At 54.7% G+C, this 24,986-nt stretch overlaps 1 protein-coding gene across 1 annotated transcript; it reads left to right on the top strand.

Moving 5' to 3' along the window:
* Window positions 1-3,833: 3,833 nt before the first annotated feature.
* Window positions 3,834-23,545, top strand: PTH1R (parathyroid hormone 1 receptor). The gene is made up of 14 exons (XM_003794531.2): window positions 3,834-3,956; window positions 13,627-13,729; window positions 15,736-15,870; window positions 17,767-17,877; window positions 17,990-18,108; window positions 18,279-18,373; window positions 18,573-18,765; window positions 19,232-19,385; window positions 20,865-20,925; window positions 21,248-21,314; window positions 21,567-21,661; window positions 22,257-22,398; window positions 22,497-22,538; window positions 23,019-23,545. The coding sequence occupies exons 1-14, from the start codon at window positions 3,882-3,884 to the stop codon at window positions 23,403-23,405; spliced, it is 1,779 nt and encodes a 592-aa protein (XP_003794579.1). The 5' UTR covers window positions 3,834-3,881; the 3' UTR covers window positions 23,406-23,545.
* Window positions 23,546-24,986: the final 1,441 nt, after the last annotated feature.

Raw genomic sequence — 24,986 nt, forward strand, 5'->3', positions numbered from 1 at the left:
GAACCCGCCACCTTAGGTGTATGTGGCTGGCGCCTTAGCCACTTGAGCCACAGGCACCAAGCCTCCTGAGGGTTTTCTGATGGAGTGAGGGAAAGCTGCAATATTCAGAGAGCTGGGCCTCTGCCTTTCCCACTGGAGTCTAGTGCCCACCCTGGCCTCAGGGTCTGTGTACCTTGTCCAGAGCCCTACTCACAGGGGAGGAAGCTGCTGCAGAGGCTTGTCAGTCTGGGACTGCCACACCAGTAGGGGTGGAGCCAGGGCCCAGCCCCTGAGTTCTGACCTTCTTAACCACCTTGGCTCCTCCTTCTGGGCCCCAGGCTGGGGATCAGAGACAAGAACTCACTCCCACTCCTCACTTCCAGCAAGGCCTTTGCAAACCCCATTGAAACTGACCTGAAACTAACCAGAAACTGACCCCAAGGCCCTGTGGCCTGACCAAGAAGCTCAGGCTGGTTCTGCTAGGTGCTAGGGTGCTACCAGTTAATGTATGACACCTCTACCCTCATGGTAGCACTTTAACCAGAGGCCTGAGGGTGAATTAAGGGATCAGTGGCCCCACCCACAGCTGTGGAATGTCCAGCAGGGGATTCTAGGGTGAGGCATATAAGTTTATAAGTACAGCTAGGGGGATGCCCTTAAGAGACCCATAATCCATCAGATCTCTCTGCAGCCCCATCTACAGCCCGCCCGGTCTTCCCAAGTACAAATATTATTTGTTTTCAAATCTTAAGCTTTCTCATGTCAGAACTGAGGACTGCCTCACCCCATCATCCCCTATGTTACCTCTCAGTCCTTCCAATCACTCCATGAATGTTCTTTTCTCATCACCAAGGGAGGGGGGTGGGAGGTCAACTGTCATAGAACAATAAAACATAGAGTCATGTAGAAACAGAGACATAAAGCTGAGACCATCAAAATGTAACACTGAAGAACCCCAACTATTCTTTGGGTGCTCACTCTGGGGTACCTGGATCTCTGTTCCTGTTTCCAAGGAGCATAGGAGGAAGCCTGAACTCAAAGTCACTCCAGTAATGGATCACATGCAGACACAAAGAGGGGGCATCCTTTACACAAAGCAGAGGAAACAACTAAGATAGAGACAGGGGAGTGAATGTAGAGAGAAGGCCAGGAATCTAGTTGACAGTGCCAGTTGGAGAGAGTCATCTTTGGAGGAAACTGTCTCAAACAGCACTGTCCTTCAATGCCAAGTCAGAAAACTTGAGGGCAGTGACACGGACGAGGGGTGCAGCCATAGAAATTTGTGGGGAAGACAGCTATGGGTGCAGTCTGGAAGATGGGTGGGCTTGAGTCTGAAGAGGTGGATTGAGCTGGATTAGGCTTGGGGTCCATTCATACTGAGGTTTAGAGGGCAAATTTAGGGGCTCTGAGAAGCTCAGTTTCCACAGGCTTAGTCTGGAGAGCCCCTGCAGCCCACTGACCTGGACACCCACCCTCAGAGGCACTAAACAGTAAAGTTAAAAGTGCCCTTTGAATCAACTGGTCAACTCCCCCATTTTACAGATGAGGAAACTGAGGCCCAGACAGTGAGAGAGTTTTGGGACACACGATTGGTAAGTTGACAAGCAAAGGCTGCCACTTAGCCCAGTGAATATTTTCCACAACCACTTACAGTTGGCTTCCTCCCACCATTCTTAAAGCTCGACCTTCCAGGCATTCCAGCCCCTCCTTCAGTATCAGCTTCCCCACCTGGTACCCAGAGGTGACAGGCTTGAGGTTGAGGGACCCCTCCTTTCACAGCTCAGGCTTCGCCACCAAGACCCCTAGGATCCCCTCTCCCTTCCCCTAAATTGAGGGTCCCCAGCAGAACTAAGCTGGTGGAAAGTATTTGTGGGTGGGATGAGGGAAGTGAAGCTCAAGGGTCAGTGTTGGGGCTGAGCCCCAGGAATTGCAGCCTGCCAAGATTGGAGCTGGGGGCGGAGCTGAAGAGGCCTGGCCAGCAGCTGAATGGGGCGAGACTGGGACCCATAGAGACACTGGGCAGGGAGCGAGTGAGACTTGCGGCTGGAGACCTGGGCAGGGGTGGGGGCGGGTCTAGGGCCGAACAGACCCACCTTCTGGGGGATGGAACTGAGAGTGGGGGGCGAGGTGGGGGTGGCCGCGGCCGGGCCAGGCTCAGAGCTGGCAGCAGAGCAGGCTCCCCAGGGACCCCGACCCAGCCCCAGTCGGAGCCCAGCTGGCGGACAGACAGCACTGCAAACCGGGGCCGCGCGGGACACTGGGCGGCCTCTCCAATGGATGCTCCGGTGAAAAGGGCCTGCTTCTCGGGTCCTTATTTACCAGCCAGACCATTAGAAAAAATTTAAAAGTCCGTGCTTTAGCAAAGAAGAGAATGAAGCGGCGGCAGCATCCCAGGCTCAGTTCTTGGGTTCAAATGTCAGAGTCCCCCCCACCTCCGCCCTGTCCCCCAACACTCACATCCCACTGGTGTAGTACCCCGGGCCACGACCTCTAGAGAAATGTCCTGGGGCAGGGGACAGTGAGTTCTGCTCTGCCCCTTCACACATCCGCGTCGGAGGCAACCGGGATGGGTAGAGGCGGGAGAGGCCCAGGGAGCGCGCAGGGGAGGGAAGAGGCGCCCAGGCCGCGGCGAGGGGGGGGGGGAGGAGAAAGAGCAGCAGACGCCGAAGCAAGGGACGCGCGCGGCGGGCGGTGGCTCGGAGCAGCGGCCGGGCGGGGGGCGCTGGAGGTCACGCCGGCCAGGGGGCATCCCGAGAGCTCCATGAAGTCCCCCCGGGGCCGCGGACGGGGCGCTAGCTTGGGGAGGCTGTCGGGGGGGCCCCGACATCCATGGCAAGGCGGGGGCCGCGGCGGCGTGCTCAGAGTAAGTCGGGGCCGGGGGCCGGAGCCGAAGGGAGGTGGCTGGGGTAGGGATCACTCCCGGCCTGGCCGGGGCAGCCAGGCTAGGCTGTCTCGGTGTCAGTCGGCTGCGCCTCTTCGGAGCACAGCAGAGCCGCTAGACTCGGTGGCTTTTTTGGAAACTTGCAAATGTTTTCGTAGAGAGAGAAGGGGGAGGGGAGGGAGAGAGCGAGGGAGTGACCGAAACTGAGCTGGGGCCGCTGGAAGAACTGAGGCCAAGGCTGGGGGAGCTAGAGACGGACTGACAGACAGGCAGACAGAGCATCCGGGCGCTAGCGCGCTCAAGCCGCGCGGGCGCGAACCAGACTCTGGTCGAGGATGGGGAGTGGGCGCGGTAGACGCCGCCGAGGAGATGGGGGCCTAAGGGGCCAAAAGGCTAAGAGCTGGCGTCTTGAACACTGAAGGGCTCAGTGTCGATGCAAAGTTGGGATCTCGTCCCCTAGCTACACGCCCCGCGCGGCTCAAAACATGCCCCCAGTCCGGTCCGGACTCCCCTACTGCGGAAAGCCGCTGAGCTAAAAATAACAGCCCTGTTCGCCCCCTGCAGACCGCGACCCCGACCCCTCCCTCGCCCCCTCCCCCACTGGGCGTGGGGCGAAGCCACAGCTCCCAATTCCCCAAAAGAAAAAAAAGAAAGAAAAGGCGGTGCGGGAGGGGGGCGGGGGGCGGTCCGGGGGCGGGGGGCCCGGCCATATGGATGTGATTTCTCCGCTCCAAGGCAGACGGGCCGCTCCGCCGCGCTCGGCGCCCGCCCGCCGCCCTCCCGGCCTCCGGCTGCCTCCCTCCTTCCCTCCCACCCTCCCTCTCTCCTTTGCGCTCTCGCTCGCTACCCCTCAGCGCATGGGCCCCGCACCGGGCCCCGGGGCCTCGGGCCGCCGGGACGCCGGGGTCCCCTAGGCCGGGCGTGGGCGGGGCTGCCCAGCCTGACGCAGCTCTGCACCCCCCACCACTAGCAGGGCCGGCGGCGGCGGCTGCCCCGAGGGACACGGCCCTAGGCGGTGGCGATGGGGGCCGCCCGGATCACACCCGGCCTGGCGCTCCTGCTCTGCTGCCCAGTGCTCAGCTCCGCATATGCGCTGGTAAGTCCTCCGCCGCCAACACTCCAGGACAGGCTGCGGGCTTCCTCTGGGGTCCCTGAGATGGGTCTAGGGCACGGAGTCTTGGAGTTCCCGCATAAGACTTAACTTTTCTGTGAGAGTCCCCTCTGGGTGCCTGCTATCTCTGGGATGTGTGGACCATGGGTTCTAGATGCCCGAAGTCTCTCTCTTTTTGAAGCCTTGGTTTGGAGTCCCAGGTCTGGAAATCTTTGATTGGGACATGAACACCATGGCTGTATCTCCCTTAAAGATGACAGTGTGATCGAGAGGGAGTCTGTGTTTGGCCCAAGTGTGGAATCCCACAAACTGCTTTGGGGACCTCTGTTTTCTGCAAGTTTTGTTTTCAATCTCCAACATGGGGATCTAGGTCTGAGGCCAGAATAATCCAGGCAAGGGGTAAGATTTAGGGGCCCCTCCACCTCTGATGATCATGCACATACATACTTGCATGCACATATGTCTAGTTTTACCCAGAGTTGAAGCTGTTTGTCCAGGGAGGAGGGATGGCAGTGCCCTGAAGGAAACTGACCTCACAGTACACCCCTTCAGGAGAAGAAGGCTTGAGGGGGACTCTGGTAAGTGAGGAGACCCCTGGGAATACTGTGCACTCCCCTGAGAGTGGACACTAAGAGGCAGAATGATAGGGAAGACTAGGGAGAGGCAGAGACAAAGGGAGTGGGGGTGAGAGCTCCCCAGAGCAGGAGGGGTGGACAGACCAGGAACAGTAAAGAGAAACAGGGACAGGCAGGCAGAGGCAGAGACCTGGAACACAGAGGGGACAGCAAGCCCCTCTTCATCCTGGCCTAGGGCCTAGGGTCCATTTCTTGGTGAGGCGGGTGTCCCATCCCCTCAGTCACATCTCACAGCAGCCCTATCCTGGGGACCAGTCCATTTGTGCAGAGGCTATCTACCTGTGTGCCTAACTTCAAAGTCCCTTCCCCACCCAGGTAGGGGCTTCTGCCTTCTAGAGAGAGGGGCAGATGGGCAGTCTCCTCCTAACCAGCAACAGCTCCCTACCCAGCACAGAGTCCTGTGCAGGGAGGCAAGACCTCAGCCATTCCTCCTTCTCTGCCAAATCCCTGTGTAACCTTAGGCTATTCTTCTCCATACCTCCATTGCCCCATCTTGAAAGAGGACATGAAGGAAACATTTATTTACTTAAGAACCCAGTTATCTGAGGCTCTCCCTTGGTCTGTGGTCCTCAGCACTCCCTATTCACCTGTGCCCATGCCCTTGCACTCTGAGCCTTAGCAAAAGCTCCCTAAAGCCAAAGACAGAGCCCCTATGAGGACTTGTAGATGGGAAAACTGCAGAGCGCTCCAAACTCTGGCGAACTCTAGGGGGCCAAGCCATTTCCTCATGCTTCTCTCAGTGAGCTATGTATGTGAACATATATGTGTGCATGTGACTGTCCAAAGAGTAGACAAGGTGGTGGGTGTAGATGTCCTGAGAGTACATCTGTGTGTCAGAGAGGGCTGTGTAGGACTCTGGGCATAGTGTTCTTCTGCATCTGTGTGGTTGTGAGTGTCTGATTTCCCATGTGAGTTCTTGTGTGGGTAAAGTTTTGGGTCAGCACATGACTTATAGAGCACAGCTGTATGTACCTGTGTGTGCATTTTCCAGCTTATGTGTACTCAGGTCTATTATTTCTTATTTGTATTTAATAAATGTGCCTGTAGTGCTTTCTACTTGCCAGACATTGTGCTAAGCCTTCATATGTGTTACCCTGTTTAATCTTCCCAACAACCATCTGAAGAACTTTTCTTTTTTTGAGACAGAGTCTCATTCTGTGCCCTCGGTAGAGTGCCATGGCATCACAGCTCATGGCAACCTCAAACTCTTGGGCTCAAGCAATCCTCTTGCCTCAGCGTCCCAAGTAGCTGGGACTATAGGCTTTGGCCAAAACTCACAGCTATTTTTAGTAGAGACGGGAATATCACTTTTGCTCAAGCTGGTCTTGAACTCCCGAGCTCAGTCAATTCACCCACCTTGGCCTCCCAGAGTGCTGGGATTATAGGCATGAGCCACCGAGCCTGGCCATTGTCCCCATTTTTTTTTTTTTTTGAGACAGTCTCTCGCTTTGGCACCCTCCAATAGAGTGCTGTGGTGTCATACCTCACAGCAACCTCAAACTCTTGGGCTGAAGCAATCCTCTTGCTTCAGCCTCCTGAGTAGCTGGGACCACAGGTGCCCACCAAAACATCTGGCTATTTTTAGAGATGGGAGGTCTTGCTCTGGCTCAGGCTGGTCTCGAACCTGTGAGCTCAGGCAATCCACCCACCTCGGCCTCCCAGAGTGCTAGGATTACAAGTGTGAGCCACCGTGCCTGGCCTCCATTGTCCTCATTTTTAACTGACCCAAATTACACAACGACCATTTTTTATCTCATGCCAACTAAGTGGCAACCCCTGTGCTTCTATGTGTGGGAGGATATGGGTACGTGGAGCCCCACGCTGCTCTCCAGGGAAACTGCGGTATATGCAGAGAATCTGCTGCCTTTGCCTTGTTCCATGGCTGAGGGTAAGGTAGGAAGAGAAATGCCAATGCTGGGCCTGCTGCAGGACCTTGTGGGAGCATGTGAGTTCACTGGACACTCCCTGGCTTCAGGACTAGAGGATTTCGACTGAGAGGCAGAGATGCAGCCTACTCACCCATTCAATGTCCTGTGGGCCCCCTGGGCTCAGCTGCACTAGTGCACTCCAAACCCGTCAACTTAATCTGATCACCCTTGTCACCAAACCTGTATACAACCTGCCCAGCCAGCCCCCAAGACCAGGCTCATATTTTCACTGACCTCATATTTGAGAGGCCAAAGATCATGGCACAAGGAAGATGCTGGCTGTAGCCAGACTTAGCTGGTCCCACTATGCCTTACAGGAAAGAGCACCTGGGAGGCCAGGGCTGGGGTGATAGAAGGGTGAAGTTGGGAGGAGGGGATGGGTCCCTACATTGTGAGTAGAAGGCAAAGGGGCACTCTTGACCTTGGGGATGCCTCATCATAAGGACCCTCAAGGCTGAAGCTCAGTGGAACAGGCCTCATGTGCGGAGATTTGACCCCTGGGTAGGACTCCGAAGAGACAGTGGTGAGGACTCTCAGGCTAGGGATGTATGGGAACCCCAGCCTGCTCCAGGGGCAGCTTGACCATGAAGCTCACTTTTGAAGATAGGAAGGACATGTATTGAACACTGGCTGTCCCCTGATTCTGAGCTAGAACTTGTCACAAATGTTTTCTCATTCTATCCATTCAGCCAGCCAGTTTATGAAAGGTTTCTAAGGGACGTGTTACAGCCAGTCTGTGGCACAGTGGGATTTGAATCCCTGTCTTCAGACTTCCATACTGAGCTCCTTCCTCCAAAGCAGTGTGAGAGTTGCTGCTGGCAAGATATCTCCATGTCTTACTCTGGGTTTTCTTTTTCTTTCTTTTTAAAAAATTAAATCCTTCTATTATTTTACTTTCTTATTTTTAACTTTGTAACTAATACATGAATATGTTCTTTCTTATGAAAGAGTCACATAATACATTTTAAACAGAACTCCCTGTGATCATTCCCAGGCCTCATTCCCTTTTCCGGGGAAAACCATGTCTAACAGGCTGGGTAGAGGGTTTGTCCTCCATATCTCTTTCTGTATGCTTCTAAAGGGTACTTTTTTGTGCACTCGTTAAATAGATAGTTTCATTTTGTTTTCTTTTTGTCTGGTTCATGATTTTTAAATAAATGGCATCAGTTTTTAGATAGGGTTCTGCCATATGCATTTTTTACTTAAAGGTGTGTATTAGAGATTTTCATGTCAGTAAATATAAAAAGCTATCTTTTTTTAATGCTACGTGGTATTCTGAAACCTGGGATTTATTTATGCAGTCCCTAGAAATATACATTTAGATTGCTTTTGCATACTTTCATTAGTTGTGTATGATTCCAAATGGTGACAGGGAAGCTCCTTGAAATACCCTATTGTGTCCCCATGTGACTCTTTCCCAGTAGGATATTTCTAGATTTTGTCATTGCTGGGTTTTAGAACATGCACATTTTTATTTTAATAGGCACAGCCGATTTGCCCTCCAAAGAGTGTGTGCCAATTTATACTCGTAACACCAAGACTGACCAGGAGGACCTCTCTCCTCACACCTTCTACCTCATAGGATATTGTGAGGATTCTTTCCATTTCACCTTTGCCATTTGGAGAGATGAACATTGGTGTGCTTTGTCATTTTAATTTGCTGATTACCAATGACTTTTGGACTTTACATTAATTTATTGTCCATCTTCTAAGAGAGCTTGCTCAGAGCCATTACCCATCTTTCTATTGGGTTATTTATCTCTTTGTATTGATTTGTTGAAGCTTTTTATATCACCTGCTCTTAAACACCACCACCATCACCACCCCAGCTCTCAGAACTGCCTGTGGACAGAGCAGTAGGGGGGGGCCTAGCCCTCCCGGGAACTTGGGTTTTCTTCGGAATGTTTTAATGAGGCGTCAAGCAGCCTCCCCCAGATTCCTGTTGTGGGCCTTCTGGGGACACTCCCTGGTCCAGCCACCACATCAGGAAGGTAGCTATTTCAAGAGCGTCCCCAGGAAAAAGAAAAGGTGGGGTGAGGCTTTAACAGACCCCTGAACTTTTCTGAAAAATATTATGTGACTGGGAGAAGGCGCTCAGGCTTACAAAGACATCATAGACCTCCAACCCTTAAGAACCCAACTCTAAGCCCAGCCTTGTGCCCAAGGGTAGACCTGACAGGACCCCATTCTGCCAACCAGGATAGGTTTAGTTAGCCCATACCATCCTTCCAGATGTTGGTCCCCAGCCCAGGTAGGGGCCAGTTGTGAAGACCCATAGGGTCCTAGGAGCCAACTCTGCCATCCCAGGTTTTATCCTACTGCCTGCCCTGAAGGCGGCCACGCTGGCTGGCCAGGATGAGAGGCATCACAGTGCCTCCCCCCAGCCCCTCCCAGCCCCAAACACAGGCAGCCTGTTCAGGAAGGCCTGGCAAGGGGGAGGAAAAGTCAGCACTTGTCAGCAGTGGTAGGGCAGGATGAGGAGCCTGCTCGGGCCAGTCGGACAGACAGAGGGCAGCAAGGGATGGGGTAGCAGTACTAGCCAGCTGGCATGGGAGACAATGACCTATGCCAGCATGGGTCCCAGTACTGGAACCTGAAGGAGGGCTGCAGGAAGGCCAGGAGGTCATGAAGGGGTCCCCTGTTAGCCAAGGTTTTCTCCTTCTGACTTTGCTGAAGGCATCAAAAACCCTAACTGTCCTCTGTTCATTTAGAACTGGGGACCAGCTGCCATCACCATCATCGTCTCTGTATCTACTTCCACCTCTAAATTATGTTTGAGAAGTCTGGCTTGGGGGTCTGCAAAGAGAGGCTTGCTTGCTACAGCAAAGGATACAACCCAGAAGGACTCTGTGGCTGGGTATTGCCTCTTTTCTTTCCTTTTCCCTAGGGCTGCTGCTTAAGTGTCAAGTGGACCTTTGCCCCATTTCTGACCCTCCTCTTTCTATCTGAGACTCTCAGCCTCAGTATCCCTGTTTGTAAAATGGGGATATGGTAGAATGTGAAGGAAACATGGGTAAAGCTCCTAAAACAGAAACCCATATGTGCCCCGCCATTTCATACAGCACCTCATTTAATCCTCACAACAGCCCTATTATTACCCTGATGTTACTGAGACTCAACAGGGGGAGGGCGCACTAGAGCAGAGAGCATTGAAGCTGAGCCCTATCTATGATGGTTGGGGAAGGGGAAGTCATACCAGCCCAAATCTTAGGCCACAGTAGGGATGTTGGTGGGGGTGGGTAGAGATATAGGATACCTGCTGCAAGACTGGGTAGTTTCACCAGTGGTGGGTATGGACAAAGTGACCCCTGGTCAGGACCCTCACCCCTGAAACCCAAGAGATCTGCGGACTTTCTGGATATAAGGTGACATAAGTCTGTGTCCTCTGCACCCTGGTGCTGGGCCAAGAAGCCAGGAATACTCTAAGGGAAAGGGGTTGGTGGGGTGGAGGGAAGGGAGTGTCAGACAGGAGGATGTCAGGCTAAGGTACAAATCATAGTTCTCAGCATTTTCCCCCTCATGCCCGGGAGATAAGGCCTCCTCAGCTACAGAAGAGAAAGGGGATAGGGTCCTTTTATTGCCCGCCCCCATACCTAAGCTCAAAGGGCCCTGACAGTGACTTTGTGTGAGTCTAAGATGGATTCAGAAATACAAAGAGTCATTGGGGTGTCTTTCAACCCCCAAAGATTGCTAAGCACACCTTACCCAGCAGCCCTCTACCCACAATTCTCCCAGAGGTCCCACCTGCTGTCTACCCCTCCCTGTTGCCCCCTGGACCCAGGCATCTACCCAGACCCCGGGTCTCTGGCCTGAAGACACCCCTGTCACTTGGCAGCAGAGGACCCATGGGGTGGGGAGTCATGAATTGTAGTTGCAACAATTGCAACCAGCTTGTCCTGAGACCCATACCTGCCCTGACTTTTCATACAGCACCTCATTTAATCCTCACAACAGCCCTATATTACCCTGATGTTACTGAGATGCAGGGATTAAGCAACTTTCCCAAAGATGCAAAGCCACTCATGTGTGGAGGTGGATCCAAGCTCCAGTGCTGGTGGCAGAATTTCCTTGGATGAGGAAAAGGAGGGGTGAATGGGGCTGGGAGTGGGCAGCGGGGAAGATACTCCCAGCAAGGGATTTGTACTCTAAGGAGAGGGGGATGAAATTAGTGTAGGGCTATCCTCTCCTTGGGAAAGTACCTGTTTAACTCTAACCTGAATTCTTGTTGCAGTGGCAGCTGTCTGTGATTGGGGTGAGGGAGAAATAGGTCCTAAAGTTAAAGGAAGCCAGAGGTAGGGCCACCACTCCTGTGGATGAATAAAGGGGGCCATGGCATGCTGGAAGCACATACCCTCCCCTCCCCTAGACATTCCCAGACCCACCATAGCAACAAGATGCTGGAAAAGGGAGTGTGCCTTCTCCGGGTCATGGAGAGGGTGAAGCCAACAGCAGAAGGTGGAAGCTAAGAAGACCCCATGAGCTTATGAGGGAGTGTATTGGTCATCAGTTTACCAAAGGTCAGTTTTCAACCCCTGACTGCCTGCCTCTAGCCTAGCCCATCAGCTGTGACCCTCGGCCGCATAGTAAGCTAGTCTATTGAGAGAGCTGGTGAGTCAGCAAGTCTCTGGGGACTGGTAGTTACTCAAGAGCTCTGCATAAGCCTGGGTCAGTCACTCAAGAGCTTTGCATCTGCTGGGAAGAATATGGTACATTATCTGTATCTAGATGGGTAGAGGTGGGCAGAAGGAGTAGGGGAGTCTGCGTGGGGTGGGAGTGAGACAAGAAGATGGCAAAAATCATGTAGACAGTAGTTACTGGCAGTTGGCAACATTGGTGATGGTGCAGATGCTGCCTCTGGTCATAATGGAGGGGTGGTGCTGGTGATGGAAATGGAGCTGGTGGCCGTGGTAATGATGTTGTACCAGTAGTGATGCTGGAGATGGCGGTCATATGCATAGTAACAGTAGTGCTCATAGTGGCAATATTCTGCTGGTGGTGGTAATACTGCTGGGAAAGGATGGTGATGGTTATGCTGGTGTTAGTGGTGGTAATTGTTGCTGGTGATGAGAGGATGGTTATTGATGGGTGTTAGTAGCAACGTTGGAGATGGCAGTGATGGTGCTGTAATAGGAGCAGGGATCAGACCCTTCAGCAGCCTGAATCCCCAATGTCAGAAGCACAAGGAGAGCTTCAAGTTATTCTGGAGGCAAGCTGGGGTTAGCCTCCTCCAGCCCCATCACCCTGCTGCTAACCCTTAACCCCAGCCAGCTCAGCCATAGCTATGGGGGCGGAGGAGGAGGTAGTAGGGTAGAGGAACCAGTGAGGCCAGCAGCCAGCACGTAAGAATCTACTCTATTCCTTCCACCAGAGAGCCTACGGGCATTGGGTCCAGCTGAGACCTCAGGGTCCCCCATGGCCCCCAGAGACATACCTAAGCACAGGACAGCCACAGATGAGAATGCTAACCGATACCGCACCACATTCACAGACGTGCATACGCTGACCTGTTCAGAGCACGTCAGGCTCATGTCCCAAGTTTACATATTGGACGATCGCACGTGAGAACACAAGGAGATGGAACACACTCAGGGGCACACACCCCCGACAGCGTGCGCGCAGGCTTGCGGGGGTGCGCCCTGCTCGCACGCGCACGCGCACGCGCACAGGCGGGGACGCTGTTCTGCTAAGTGAAACCAGCAGAACTCGAGACCCGCTGAGCCAATTGGAGACTCCTTGGCCCTGGAAGCCCTCGCTGCTGCCGCCAAGAGACGCGGTCAATTAACTTCTCCCTGCAGCCGAGCTCCCTGACCGGCCGGCCAGCCCCTTCCCCGCCTGCCTCCTCCTGGTTGTCCCTCCCTGGGCAGCTCCGCTGTGCCTGAAGGGGCCTGGTCCTGCCACGGCTGTCTGAGGGGGTGCAGCTCTGCCTGTCAAGGGTCTAAGGGGATGAGGCTCTGGAGTCCGGAGGGCACAGGCTTTTGGGTGGGTCACCTGGGGACATGGCCCTGCCTAAGGGTCCGAGCAGATGTGGCTGTGACTTGGGAAGTCTGAGGGCATCACAGCCCCACTCTGGGGGGGTGTCTCAGGGAATACATTAACCCCTTGTGGGTCACACTCATGGGCGGGGGGGGGGGGGGGGGGGGGGGGCAGCTGGGTTGGACATACTGAGCTGTTCCCAGAGCAGGATGCTGCCTTCACCCTCTGACTCCTCTCAAGTCAGGGGAACAGAGGCTCAGATCCTTCCCAGCGGTCACCTTTGTAGGATGAAACACTCCCCCACCCAGACCCCTGCCCCATGTTTTATTTCCCTCCTTATAAGGATGTCAGTGAGTCCTAGTTGGTGACAGCCAATGTGTGTGCAAGTTGAAAGGAAGGGAAAGGAGGACATGCCAGGCAAAGAACAGGAGGGGCAAAGGCCTGTCCCATATTATCAGAACACAGGGTCTCCTTAGATGGAGGGAGCACCTAGATAGGCAATGGAATGAGGGAGACTCCAACCAGTAGGAGTGCCCAACCCAATTCTGGCCACTCATCTTCTTGGGACCCTAAGTGGGAGGGGCTGAGACACTCACCATTCACTGGAGAAAGCATTCACTGGGCAGCTGGGCCAGGATGGAAACTGATAACTCCCAAGGTTCCCCAGGGCTCCAAGATTAAAGGAATCCAGGCTGGGTTTGTCTTTCCAGAGTTCACCACTCCTTATCCACCCCACACACATCCAGGTCCCCAGCAGGCAGCCAGGATCCTGTGAGGATCCACTCTGGGACATTCCATCCTTTTCCCATGTACCCCTGGGGAAAGAACCAGACAGAGAACATTAGAGGCTGTAGCCCACAGGGTTACTGGCGGGCAGGCAGGGGACAGCCCCCTCCTTTTTCCATTTGATTAAGTAGGCCCTACCTCCTGGAGCCACTGCTTCCTATCTGTAAATTGGAAGCTACGTAGGGCAGATTTTCCTCATGTGGCAGGCTTTCCACATTCCCTATAGAGTCACAGCCTTTACAAAACAGGGATCCCTCTGGGAGGTTGGGATAGCTCTGGGACCACTGCTGCACTGAAGAGTCTTGCCTGTGGGTCTGGCCTTCGGCTTGACAGGTGGACGCAGATGACGTCATGACTAAAGAGGAACAGATCTATCTGCTGCACCGTGCCCAGGCCCAGTGTGAGAAGCGGCTCAAAGAAGTCCTGTGGAAGCCAGGTGGGAGCGGGGCCAGATGAGGAGGTTCTGGGGATGGGGTCAGCAGTGCCAGATGAGGGTTGGGTGTAGAACAGGTGAACAGTGTGGGTGAGGGTGGACTCAGATAAGGGGGCCAGGCCAAAGTGAGGGCCAAAAGTAGAGTGGGTCATGCAAATGTGGAGTCAGCAGTCTCAGGTAGTCTTAGGCTTGCCCTAAGTCCTGTGGACAAAGTCCCTGAGCTGCCCGACATCAGCCCTCAGATATCCTCAGCCCCCACTGACATTCTCTCAACACACACATGGCTGGGAGTGGGGATGGCAAGAGCCTTAGTGCAGGACTTCCCCTCTTGGGCTGGTAGCAGTTGAAGTCCGAATCATCCCGAAAGTCTAGTGGGGCAAGCAGGATCAGGAACTGTGACTAGGATGCCAGCCCGCAACAGTGTGGCCTGGGACAGCTTCCTGAAGGAGGAGTTAGCTGAGCCAAATCCAGAAAGATGGATCCAGAAAGAGGTCTCCAGGGTGGGGAGAACTGACGGTCTGTGGGGCTGGATGGGCCAGGGTGAGGATAGAGGAATAGGAATGGATATTTCAGACTCAGTTATGGTCATCAGCTGGCAGGGAGGGTGCTTGACCTGGATAGGATGCTTGATCTATGTAAGGAGGGTTCCCTCCCACCAGCACAGCCTCTCTGTGGGACCCCTGCCTCCAGGAAGGGGAGCAGCACCTCATTCGACTGCTCCTGTACTCCCTCTCACGCTGGGCTCTTCCCCACCCACTTCCTTGAATTCATTTCCTGGAAACCAAGATGGGTCCTCATTAGCATCCACCCAGGCCTTTGGTGTCTGTCTGCTTAATCTCATCAACCTGAAGAGGCCCAAACCTACAAGAGAAACATCCTCCCCTGAGCTGGCACTTAGGCTGCTGAGGGGAACAACACTGACACACACCCAGAACGCACGCATACAATGACATACACACTCTGTAGCACACAGACCTAAGTACAAGCTCACAGAGCTTCATATAGTCTCTGCAGTCACAGCCCCACCTGCCACTGGTTCCCAGACATATCAAGATCTGGAGGATCATGTGGACCTGGCCCTTCTCACTCTGGGTTCTGAGCCTAGCCTTCTTCCTAGTTGTGGAAACCTGGGGGAAGCCTCTCTCTGCCCCCTCCCCATCCATAATGAAGCTTCTCCTTCCCTCATCCTGCTACCCACCCCTCAACACTGATGTCTGAAGATGGAGGCAGGGAAACAGACACAGCAATTCTCATCCAAGTCTAGGCCGCCAAGACTCCGTTTCCCATCACTGGCATAGACCCCAGCTTGGGAGGCTCAGGGGCCCTGGCTTGGGCTGTAGCTGAAGCAGGTAATGTGGAGGATTTGCAGTTGGGAAGATAGACCTATGGCATTTCTCCAATGGAGAGAAAGGCCAGGCCCTGTCTCAGATGAGTCTCCAGGGTCACTGTGGAAGCTGTGAATCCCTTACTCAAGCATCCTGGGGCAGGGAATAGGATAGGGTAGGTGGCCTTGTCTGTCCACTTTGACAAACTACACCACCTTGCTTTTGTCTTCCTCATTGCTAGCTGCTTCACCTGCACAGCACTCTGGTCATTTCATTTTTGCTGTGTAATGAGTCTGTGAACATCTCCTCCCCTTTTGTCCACTTTTACTATGCGCCCCCTGGTGGGGTCTTCACTCCCGTGTGCCCTTGCTCTGACTTTTGGGTGGAAGGGCAACACCTCTGCTGTCTCACCCATGTTTACTGTTCAGACCACTAGCTGATCCTATACTCACATGGATTTACTCCTATTGGAACCCGGGCTGAAAATCTCCATCTCTTCTTTTTACTTTTCCACCTGGCAAGCACTTTACAGTTTGTGCACTTTGATGGGCACTTTGTCACCCATCATCTCAGTTATCAGCCTGGCAGAGAAAAAAACCTCATTGTTCAAAAGGGGAGTTGGAGGCAGGAGGGTACCTCCTGTTATAGCACAACTGACAGCTATAATTACCCTGATTTCTCCAGCTGACATAATGGAATCAGACAAGGGATGGACATCTGCATCCACATCGGGGAAGCCCAGGAAAGAGAAGGCATCTGAGAAGCTCTACCCTGAGTCAGAGGAAGACAAGGAGCCATTCACTGGCAGCAGGCACCAAGGTACACACGTGCTTCCACGCATCTATCTGACATGGGCGTGGGCCTGCTCACTCCTACCACTCACCACTCTGCCCCCTCATATGATCCCCTACTGTGGAAAGTAAAAGGCTGCAGCCCACTCCCCAGGAAAGCAGGGAAGGGGCTAGGAGGAGACAGAACCTAGGAGGCAGCATGTGGGGGGTAGGTGAGTGGAATGGGCTCTGGCCCAGGGAGATATACATAGAAAAGTCACCCAGCAGTGCTCCTAGCTCGTAGCTCAGTGGGTAGGGCACCAGCCACATACACCAGGGCTGGCGGGTTTGAACCTGGCCTGGGCCTGCTAAAACAACAATGATAACTGCACCAAAAAAATAGCTGGGTATTGTTGTGGTGGGCACCTATAGTCCAGCTACTTGGGAGGCTGAAGCAAGAGAATCACTCAAGCCCAAAAGTCTAGGATTGCTGTGAGCTGTGATGCCCAGGCACTCTACCCAGGGTGAAAGCTTGAGACTCTGTCTCAAAAAAAGAGAAAGAAAAGTCACCCAGCACCACCCCAGGGGTAGATCCAAGGCTGTATCCCCACCTACATAGAGATACACAGAGACAGAGAGAGAGGCACACAGAAAGAGGGAGAGACATAAAGACAGAGATAAAGAAAGACAGAGTTACAGAGAGAGAAAGGGGACCAGCAGTCACAAATCGAAGGCTTAGAACTCAGTGTATCAGAGAAGGTGCACCAGGACACATAGTGAGGACAGAAAGAGAATAGGAGGAGAGAGCAGCAGCAGAAGGATGGGGCAGAGACAGTGGAGAGAAGAGAAGGGAGGGAGGGAGATGAGGAGAGACAAACACAGAGCCCAAGCTTTGGCCACAGGGCTGGTTTGAACCGGCTGGGTGGGCAGTGGATTCCAGATGGGCCACATCTGGGAGGCTGTGGTCACCCTGTGGCTCCCTGGGGACCAGAGGGAATTGTGGGCCTGGCTGGGCGGGGCTGGGAATATGGCGCCCAGGACAGAGAGCCTTTCACCAAACTGGGCGAGTCCCACCATCAAGGCAGCCTTCCAGGATGGCTGGAGAGTCCTGTGGTTGGAGCCCTACACGGGGAGAGAAAGAGGCTGCAGGCTGGGGGTGGGATCTGGAAGATCCATAGGCTGGGAAACCTCCAAGGTCACTTAGCATCTGTGCAGTGAGGCTGGGGTCCAAAGGTGGGATGTGTCCCTCTGCTGTGAATCTCATCATTAATAATTAGACTTGGGAGATGGTATCTTTCCCCATGGGAAAGTGGCCATGGGAGTCTCATTGCAGGTACTCAGGGCAGCTTTGAGTGGTGGTAGAAGTACAGGCTGATATGGTTAATCCCAACTTTCCAGTGAGGAAACTGAAATGCAAATATTGGGGACACATTTGAGTAAGGTTGGCAGCTCCTTGTCCAGCTGGCACTAGAAACCAGACCTCCTGCCTCCCCTCATGATCCCAAGGGAAGGGTCACATAAGGAGCTTCCTAGCAGAAGGAGAGTTAGTCTGGGAATCAGGCCTTCTTCAGAGACACCTGAAAGGTGGGACCAGAGAGAAAGGAGAAAGGGCCAACTGGGGCTGAGTGTGTGAGGAGGGCAAGGCCCTCTGTTGTATGACCACAGTAAGTCACTCACCTGTCTTGGCTTCCTCTAGCCCATCTGGAAAATGGGGCCAGTGCCACTACCTGCATCACAGAGGCTGTAGTAAATTCTGTGACTCCAGGTGGGGGCACATCAGGGAATAAGGGCATAATACGTCTGCTACAGAATGCTCAAGGCACACTTTTTCAGTCTTGGGACACACCTGTACCTGCAGGAACCAACAGCAACAGGTGTGTTGGTAACTCAATGTCACTAACCATGGACTTGACTCTCTCCCCTTTCCCGTGTGTTTCTGGCATAGGGCGCCCCTGCCTGCCTGAGTGGGACCACATCCTATGCTGGCCACTGGGGGCACCAGGTGAGGTGGTAGCTGTGCCCTGTCCTGAATACATTTATGACTTCAATCACAAAGGTAAGGCCAGCTGAAGTGGGATGGGGATCACAGGGATGCCAGGGCTTGGAGCTCAGGGCTTCAGTGACTCCAGACTTCTCTCTGCTCCCCTGGCGTTCCCCCGAACCTGCAGGCCATGCCTATCGACGCTGTGACCGAAATGGCAGCTGGGAACTGGCACCTGGACACAACCGGACATGGGCCAACTACACCGAATGTGTCAAGTTCCTGACTAATGAGACTCGTGAACGGGTGCGAGCCTTCCTCCTCCCCAACCTGACTCTAAGTTCTCCCCTACTCCACTAGTGACCCTGAGATAGCCCTGACTCCTGACCTTGACTTTTCTAGCAACCTTAACCTGGCCTCTTACCCTGACGCTCACCCTGAGTCCCAGGGCTCTGACTGTCTCCCCACCTGCACAGGAGGTGTTTGACCGCCTAGGCATGATCTACACAGTGGGCTACTCGGTGTCTCTGGCCTCCCTCACTGTGGCTGTGCTCATCCTGGCCTACTTCAGGTGGGTGGGACGAGGGGCGGGGCAAAGCCACCTAGAGGAGGAGGGCGTGCTCAAGGGTGGGGCAGAGGTGCCTCCTCCCCGACTTCATTGCACCCCTCCCCCCCGCTGGGGTCCCTACCCACTGCGCACAGCCCAGCTTTCTGCCTGCCCACCGCACGTCCCCGTGCCCCCACCCACGGTGATGTTGCGCGCCCCGCAGGCGGCTGCATTGCACACGCAACTATATCCACATGCATCTGTTCCTGTCCTTCATGCTGCGTGCGGTGAGCATCTTTGTCAAGGACGCGGTGCTCTACTCTGGCACTACGCTCAACGAGGCTGAGCGCCTCGCGGAGGAAGAGCTACGCGCCATCGCCCAAGCACCTCCGTCGTCCGCCGCAGCAGCCGGCTACGTGAGTGCCCCTACGCGACCCGCGCGTGCCCACACCGGCTTCGTGGAAGCCCCTACCTGTGCGCCTGGCCCTTGCCCCTACCTATCTCCTGCCACTACCACTAGCTTAAGATCATTCAAACCCACCTCACAGGGTTCCTCACACCCCTCAGCTCTGCTGCCAGCCCCTCTGCTTAGGGTTTCTGTATGATCCAGACTCCCTACCTAAGAGTGCCTCTCCTGTCTCATCCCCTACCCTAGCCACACCACCCCATCACCTGGCTGCCTGCCCTGACAACACCACACACACCCCTTAGGAAGCCCCCAGTGGCACCTGCCCCTCCTTGCCTGCTTGGCTAGCACCACTTGTCCTGTCCCACCAGCCGGGCCCCCCTCCCCCAGCCCTGCTTCCCCTCCCAGTACCCAGCCTAGCCCTGCTTCCCCAGATGCAGGCCCTGCCCTCTGGCTAACTGCAGCTGGTCTCTTAGGCGGGCTGCCGGGTGGCTGTGACCTTCTTCCTTTACTTCCTGGCCACCAACTACTACTGGATACTGGTGGAGGGGCTGTACCTGCACAGCCTCATCTTCATGGCCTTCTTCTCAGAGAAGAAGTACCTGTGGGGCTTCACAGTCTTCGGCTGGGGTATGCAGGCATAGGGGCAGTGAGGCGCAGGCAAGGGTGGGAGCTGGGGGGGCAGGGGGAGAGGGCACCTACTGAAGGTAGGGTGCCCATAGCATAGCCTGGATATGGGACAGCAGGTGGGAGGCCTGCCACCCTTCTGTGACTGACCCCATTCCAGACTTACAAAATGGGGCTTGACCCCAGGTCAGATTCACCTGGGGTTGAGGCCCAGCTCAGGAGAAGGAAGAGGTACCTCCAGATCAAGATTCAGCTCATGATCAGAGTAGGATCTTGGTCAGAGGTCAGACTGGGCAGTTGGGGTCTGGAACCGTCCTTCCATCTTGAATGCTGTGGGCTAGGCCAACATCTGTTACTCCACTAATCTCCTCACTGGGATGGACTGGGGGAACCTTGCAGGTTTGCAGGGTCCATGGCCCAGAGCCATAGGCCCAGCCTCTCAGCACCATCTAGGCTTCAGCAGCCTGTCTGCAGAATGGGTTACTGGGACTGAGCACTCATCCCAGCCCCCCATGGCTCTGGGATCTAGTTACTGATAATTGTCCATTATTGTTGGCAGCTCCAGAGCTTGGCTGGGCTCCGGGGCAACTGGCCAGACTGCAGAAGGGTGGGCCGGGTGGCTGGAGCCCTCTCTGTGCTCATCACCCAGAGGCCCTCAGGTCAACAGCTACTGCCTCCCTGCCTGTTGGCACCACATCCTCACCCTGACGTCACCATAACTAGCCCCCGAGTTAGAGGAGACCTGGACCTGGTCCTGGGAGCTGATACAGGAGTTAGGAAGTGTCCGGGTGGACTGGAGTCATGTGGATTAGGAAGTGCATAGCACTATGGGAGACAGAAATGTCACAGCTCATTTCCTTACTGTAAACTCAGATCATGCCCTATCCCTCCAAGGGTGTACCAGGTCTAGAATCAAGTTAGTTGGGGCAGGACTTAGGAGTCCTTTCACAGAGGTGGAGCTCACTTAGAGGTACTGTGTACCACCTGAGCTGGCTCAGGCCAAGACATACAGAGGTTCCCCTGTGGCCCCTGCCTGGGACAGAAACCCCCACTCTATCCAGCCTCATCCATGAGGGCTAGGACCTTTTAAACCAAGTTGGTGGGGGAGGGGTTTTCTGGGACAAAAAATGCTGATAAGAGGTTCCCCCATGGGAGCAGCACCCTTCATGGGAGAAGGGGTAATGTCCAAGGACTTGGATAAATTAAGGATACTGTACTATTTCACATGTGCCCCACAGTTTTGCACATGACACAGCACCAAGATGGCGACAGAGGGCTGAGCTGGGTCCTATGGGCTAGAGCCCTAAGGAGAGACTGGTGGGGCAGTACATGCCAGAATATAGCTCTGTCACCAGACAGCCCACATCCCTGGGGTGAGGGGATCAGAGCAATGACAGAATGAGCTGGGGGTCATCAAGGATGAGGTGGGAGGTATGGATGGCATCCACAGCCCCTCACACACTGCCCCCTCTGTGCCCACAGGTGTGCCTGCTGTCTTCGTGGCCGTATGGGTCAGTGTCAGGGCTACCCTGGCCAACACTAGGTAGGTCCAGGTGGAGAAGAGGGCTAGGCCAGAAACACCCCTGGTACTCTTTCCCCCGTGAATCAGGACCTTCTATACCCTGGCCCTGAGTGGCCTCAGCTCCAGGAGGTCTAGTTCAGCATCTAGCTGGAAACCCCCTCAGAGTCAGAAAGGACTACTTGCAAAGAGGCCTATGTGGGTGCCCTAAGTCCTAGTCACACTCAACATCTCCTGTTCCTGTGTCTCTGACAGCTAATGTCAGAATAGCTTAACTCTGAGGCTTCTGTGGGCTGGCTTAAGATGGGAACAGAAGGGGAGGGAGCTAATGCCGCATTCTCCCCAGGTGCTGGGACTTGAGCTCTGGGAATAAGAAGTGGATCATCCAGGTGCCCATCCTGGCCTCCATTGTGGTGAGCAGGGGTGGGTAGGAGTGTGCACCTGGGCCCCATCACCAGTCCCAACAGAGATCTGCAGCAGGGTGCGAGCCACAAAAGCCCAAGGACCACCTGATCGCCACTTTAGTCCAAATAGGGAAGCCAAGGGCCCAAAGAGCCACGTAGAGATCCATAGCGGAGCAGGGCCTGTGGCAGGACCATGAGCCAGAGTCCTTGCCCCACCCCATTGGGCGCAGCCTCGAGACCCAGCCTCCCTCACTCCCACAGCTCAACTTCATCCTCTTCAGCAACATCGTCCGGGTGCTTGCCACCAAGCTACGGGAGACCAACGCTGGCCGGTGTGACACACGGCAGCAGTACCGGTGAGCCATGCCTGCCATACCTTGGCTCCTCAGAGCTGGGGATAGAGTTCAGGGGTCACTGAATCCAAGTACCACGTACACAGGAAAGACAAAGGCAAGAGAAGTATCCAGCTTCTGACTCCCTAGCTATCCCCACCCACCCAACGGGCCAGCCCCAGGTATCTTGTCTCATTTCTGGAGGCCCTGGGGCACCCTAAGACCTAGAGTTGGGGTCTGCAAGGGTGGGACAAACCCAGACCTTTCCCCAAAGAGCTGGTCACAGGGACCCCAAGTGACAGGTGAGAAGTGGGTGGCCCCAAGAAGGCCACAGCTCAGCTGAAACTCTCAGGAATGGGCATGGGAGGGTGAGTGCATGCCATCTGAGGGGCCAGCAGGGACGGGGGGGAGGCTATAATTTGTGGTCCATTCCAGGACACTGCTGTGAAGCAAGGGGCCCTCTTCACACTTTAGTGACAGTAGTTATCCCAAGCGAACTGCTTTATTCTCCCATGGTGGCCAGAGCTTCTGGAGCCTGTGGCTGGCAGGGTATGGGGTGGCACAATGCTTCTTGAGGGGGAAGTGGCTGGACCCTGATCTACCTGCCCTGCCGGCCCAGGAAGCTGCTGAAATCCACGTTGGTGCTCATGCCACTATTTGGTGTCCACTACATCGTCTTCATGGCCATGCCGTACACCGACATTTCAGGGACGATCTGGCAAGTCCAGATGCACTATGAGATGCTCTTCAACTCCTTCCAGGTGCATGGCTCAGCTGAGGCTGGCTGAGAGTGGGTGGGGCAGAAGGGGCGGGAAGAGTGGGAGGGGTTGCCCCTAATCCCAGACACCTCTCTCCACAGGGCTTTTTTGTCGCCATCATATACTGTTTCTGTAATGGTGAGGTAAGCAGTAGGCAGGGTTGGGGCGGGGCAGGGAGGAGGCACATGTGCCAGGGGCTTCCTCAAAATTTTGTGTCTTGTCTTCTGTCCTGTTCTTTCTTTGTTCTGAGAAAATCCCTGAGGACATTCTGAAGGCAGAGAGAAGTCTTTCCAGATGATTTAGCCTCAGGATGTGCTAGGATCTGGGGGTTCTTCAATCTCCAGCATAGCCAAGGGTCTTTCCAGCCCCCAGTTGAATTCTCTGTAACCCAGATTGGGGGACTCAGCTCCTTTCGGGGCTGTTTGAGCCTGTAGATTCTACATATGCCAATGCCTGCAGCCAGGCACCATGTTTTGAGGATGATAGGCTTTTACTTGGCCTCGGAATTTTCTAGTAGACCCTACTCCTCAGTTTTCATTCAGTGCCAGGTGTTGCAGGGACAGGATGGGGGCACTGCTGGGGTTGTGAGCACACCTAAGTACCCACCCTCCTACCGCCCACAGGTACAGGCTGAGATTAAGAAATCTTGGAGTCGCTGGACACTGGCACTGGACTTCAAGCGCAAGGCACGCAGTGGAAGCAGCAGCTACAGCTATGGCCCAATGGTGTCTCACACGAGTGTGACTAATGTAGGCCCCCGTGCAGGACTTGGCCTGCCTCTCAGCCCCCGCCTACTACCCACTGCTACCACCAATGGCCACCCCCAGATGCCTGGCCATGCTAAGCCAGAAGCCCCAGCTTTGGAGACCTTTGAGACCATACCACCTGCCATAGCTGCTCCCAAGGACGATGGGTTCCTGAATGGCTCCTGCTCAGGTCTAGATGAGGAGACCTCCGGACCTGAGCGGCCACCTGCCCTGCTACAGGAAGAGTGGGAGACAGTCATGTGACCAGGCACTGGGGGTTGGTCCTGCTGACATTGGTGGATGGACAGATGAACCAAGAGATGGGTGGTTGAATGGTTGCCCACTTAGGGCGAGGGCTGGGAGAAAAAATAGGGGAAAAAAAAGAAAAAAAAAAGGAAAAGGAAGCGGTGTGTGGCTTCCTGTGGTTTGAACTGGAGACTTGCTCTGAGTGGGGAGGGGCTGGGTGTCATGGGGGGTGGGGGGAGGCCACCCAGGAGTGGGAGAGGGGCTGTGAGTCATAGAAGAGTCCTTGGGTCTCACTCGAGGAGGGGTAAGGATCCAGAGGCAAGTGGCATGGTCCAACAGAAAGGGCCCATAAAAGCTCCAGTTTGCAGGGGTCAAACAGCAACAAGAGGACCCATGTGGGAATCTGACCTCAGCCTTCTCCTGACACCACTGCCACCTGAACCACTCTCCATACTTATACCTAGCTGCTCCTTTGAACCAACTCTTCTGGCTGCAGGCCCCCTTCTGCCCACACAGCATTGACAGCAGATGCTTCTCAGCAGATCCCTCAGGTCCCTGCTACATCACCAACCCTGGCTTAGATGATTCTTCCCTGGCTGTCTGGTGGTAGCCCTCAGGGAGCCTTCCATCCATGACCCTCATCCCCATCCAGGCCTGACATTCCTCCAGAAACCAGACAGAGGGTATAGGGGAGTGCCAGGGCCAGCAAGTAAAGGACAGGCTGGGGTCTCTGCTCTGGCTCAGGAACTGTGGGGAGCCAGGAGTCTGAGCCCAGAGGGTGGCTGGGTGAGGGTCTACAAAGCTGGGCATATCCACTCATGAGGCACCTAGGACAGCCACTAAGCATCCTTACCTAACACCCCCACCACCACCCTACCTGCCCCTGGACCCTGCCCACGCTCATCTTGGGCCATTCAAGGGCCCTAGACTGGCACAGCCCCTACTAAGTCTGACACCCTGAGGGCTGGCCCAGTTGTATGCCCACTCCATGCCCTGCCCTAAACGAGCTTCTTGCTCTTGCTCAAGCCTACAGACAGCCAATGCACAAGCTGGTGCCTCTGCCTGGCCCTGCCTTCTCTTTTCCAGCCCAAATTGTCTTACTCTTCTCCATGGATGGCATCCAAGAAGGCTCCTCATTTCCAACAGTCTAACCTACCCAGTGGGGTAAGGCAAGAAGTCATGAGGTCTAAGACAACAAACTCACTTGGGTGGTAGGTGATGTGAGTGTGTGCTGAGCAACCTCAGGCTGGGCTAAGGCAAGCAGGGCAAACTACCATCCAAAGGTCTGGTACACTCATGGAGATCCATGTGTTGGGACCTATTCATAATGGTAGGAGAGAGGCATAAGCCAGGTTCTGAAGGGCCACTGAGCCAGGCTGAGCACCAAGCACTCCCATAGATGCTAGGAAGCACTGGGAGCCACTTGAAGTTGTGGAGGGAGAGCATTTAGAAGAGTTCCTGGCTCGGCACCTGTGGCTCAAGTGGCTAAGGCGCCAGCCACATACACCTAAGGTGGCGGGTTCGAATCCAGCCTGGGCCCGCCAAACAACAATAATGGCTGCAACCAAAAAAAAATATATAGACAGGTGTTGTGGCGGG

The sequence above is a fragment of the Otolemur garnettii genome, unplaced genomic scaffold (genome assembly GCF_000181295.1).
Source record: "Otolemur garnettii isolate 467f Iridium unplaced genomic scaffold, OtoGar3 scaffold00082, whole genome shotgun sequence".
NCBI lineage: Eukaryota > Metazoa > Chordata > Mammalia > Primates > Galagidae > Otolemur > Otolemur garnettii.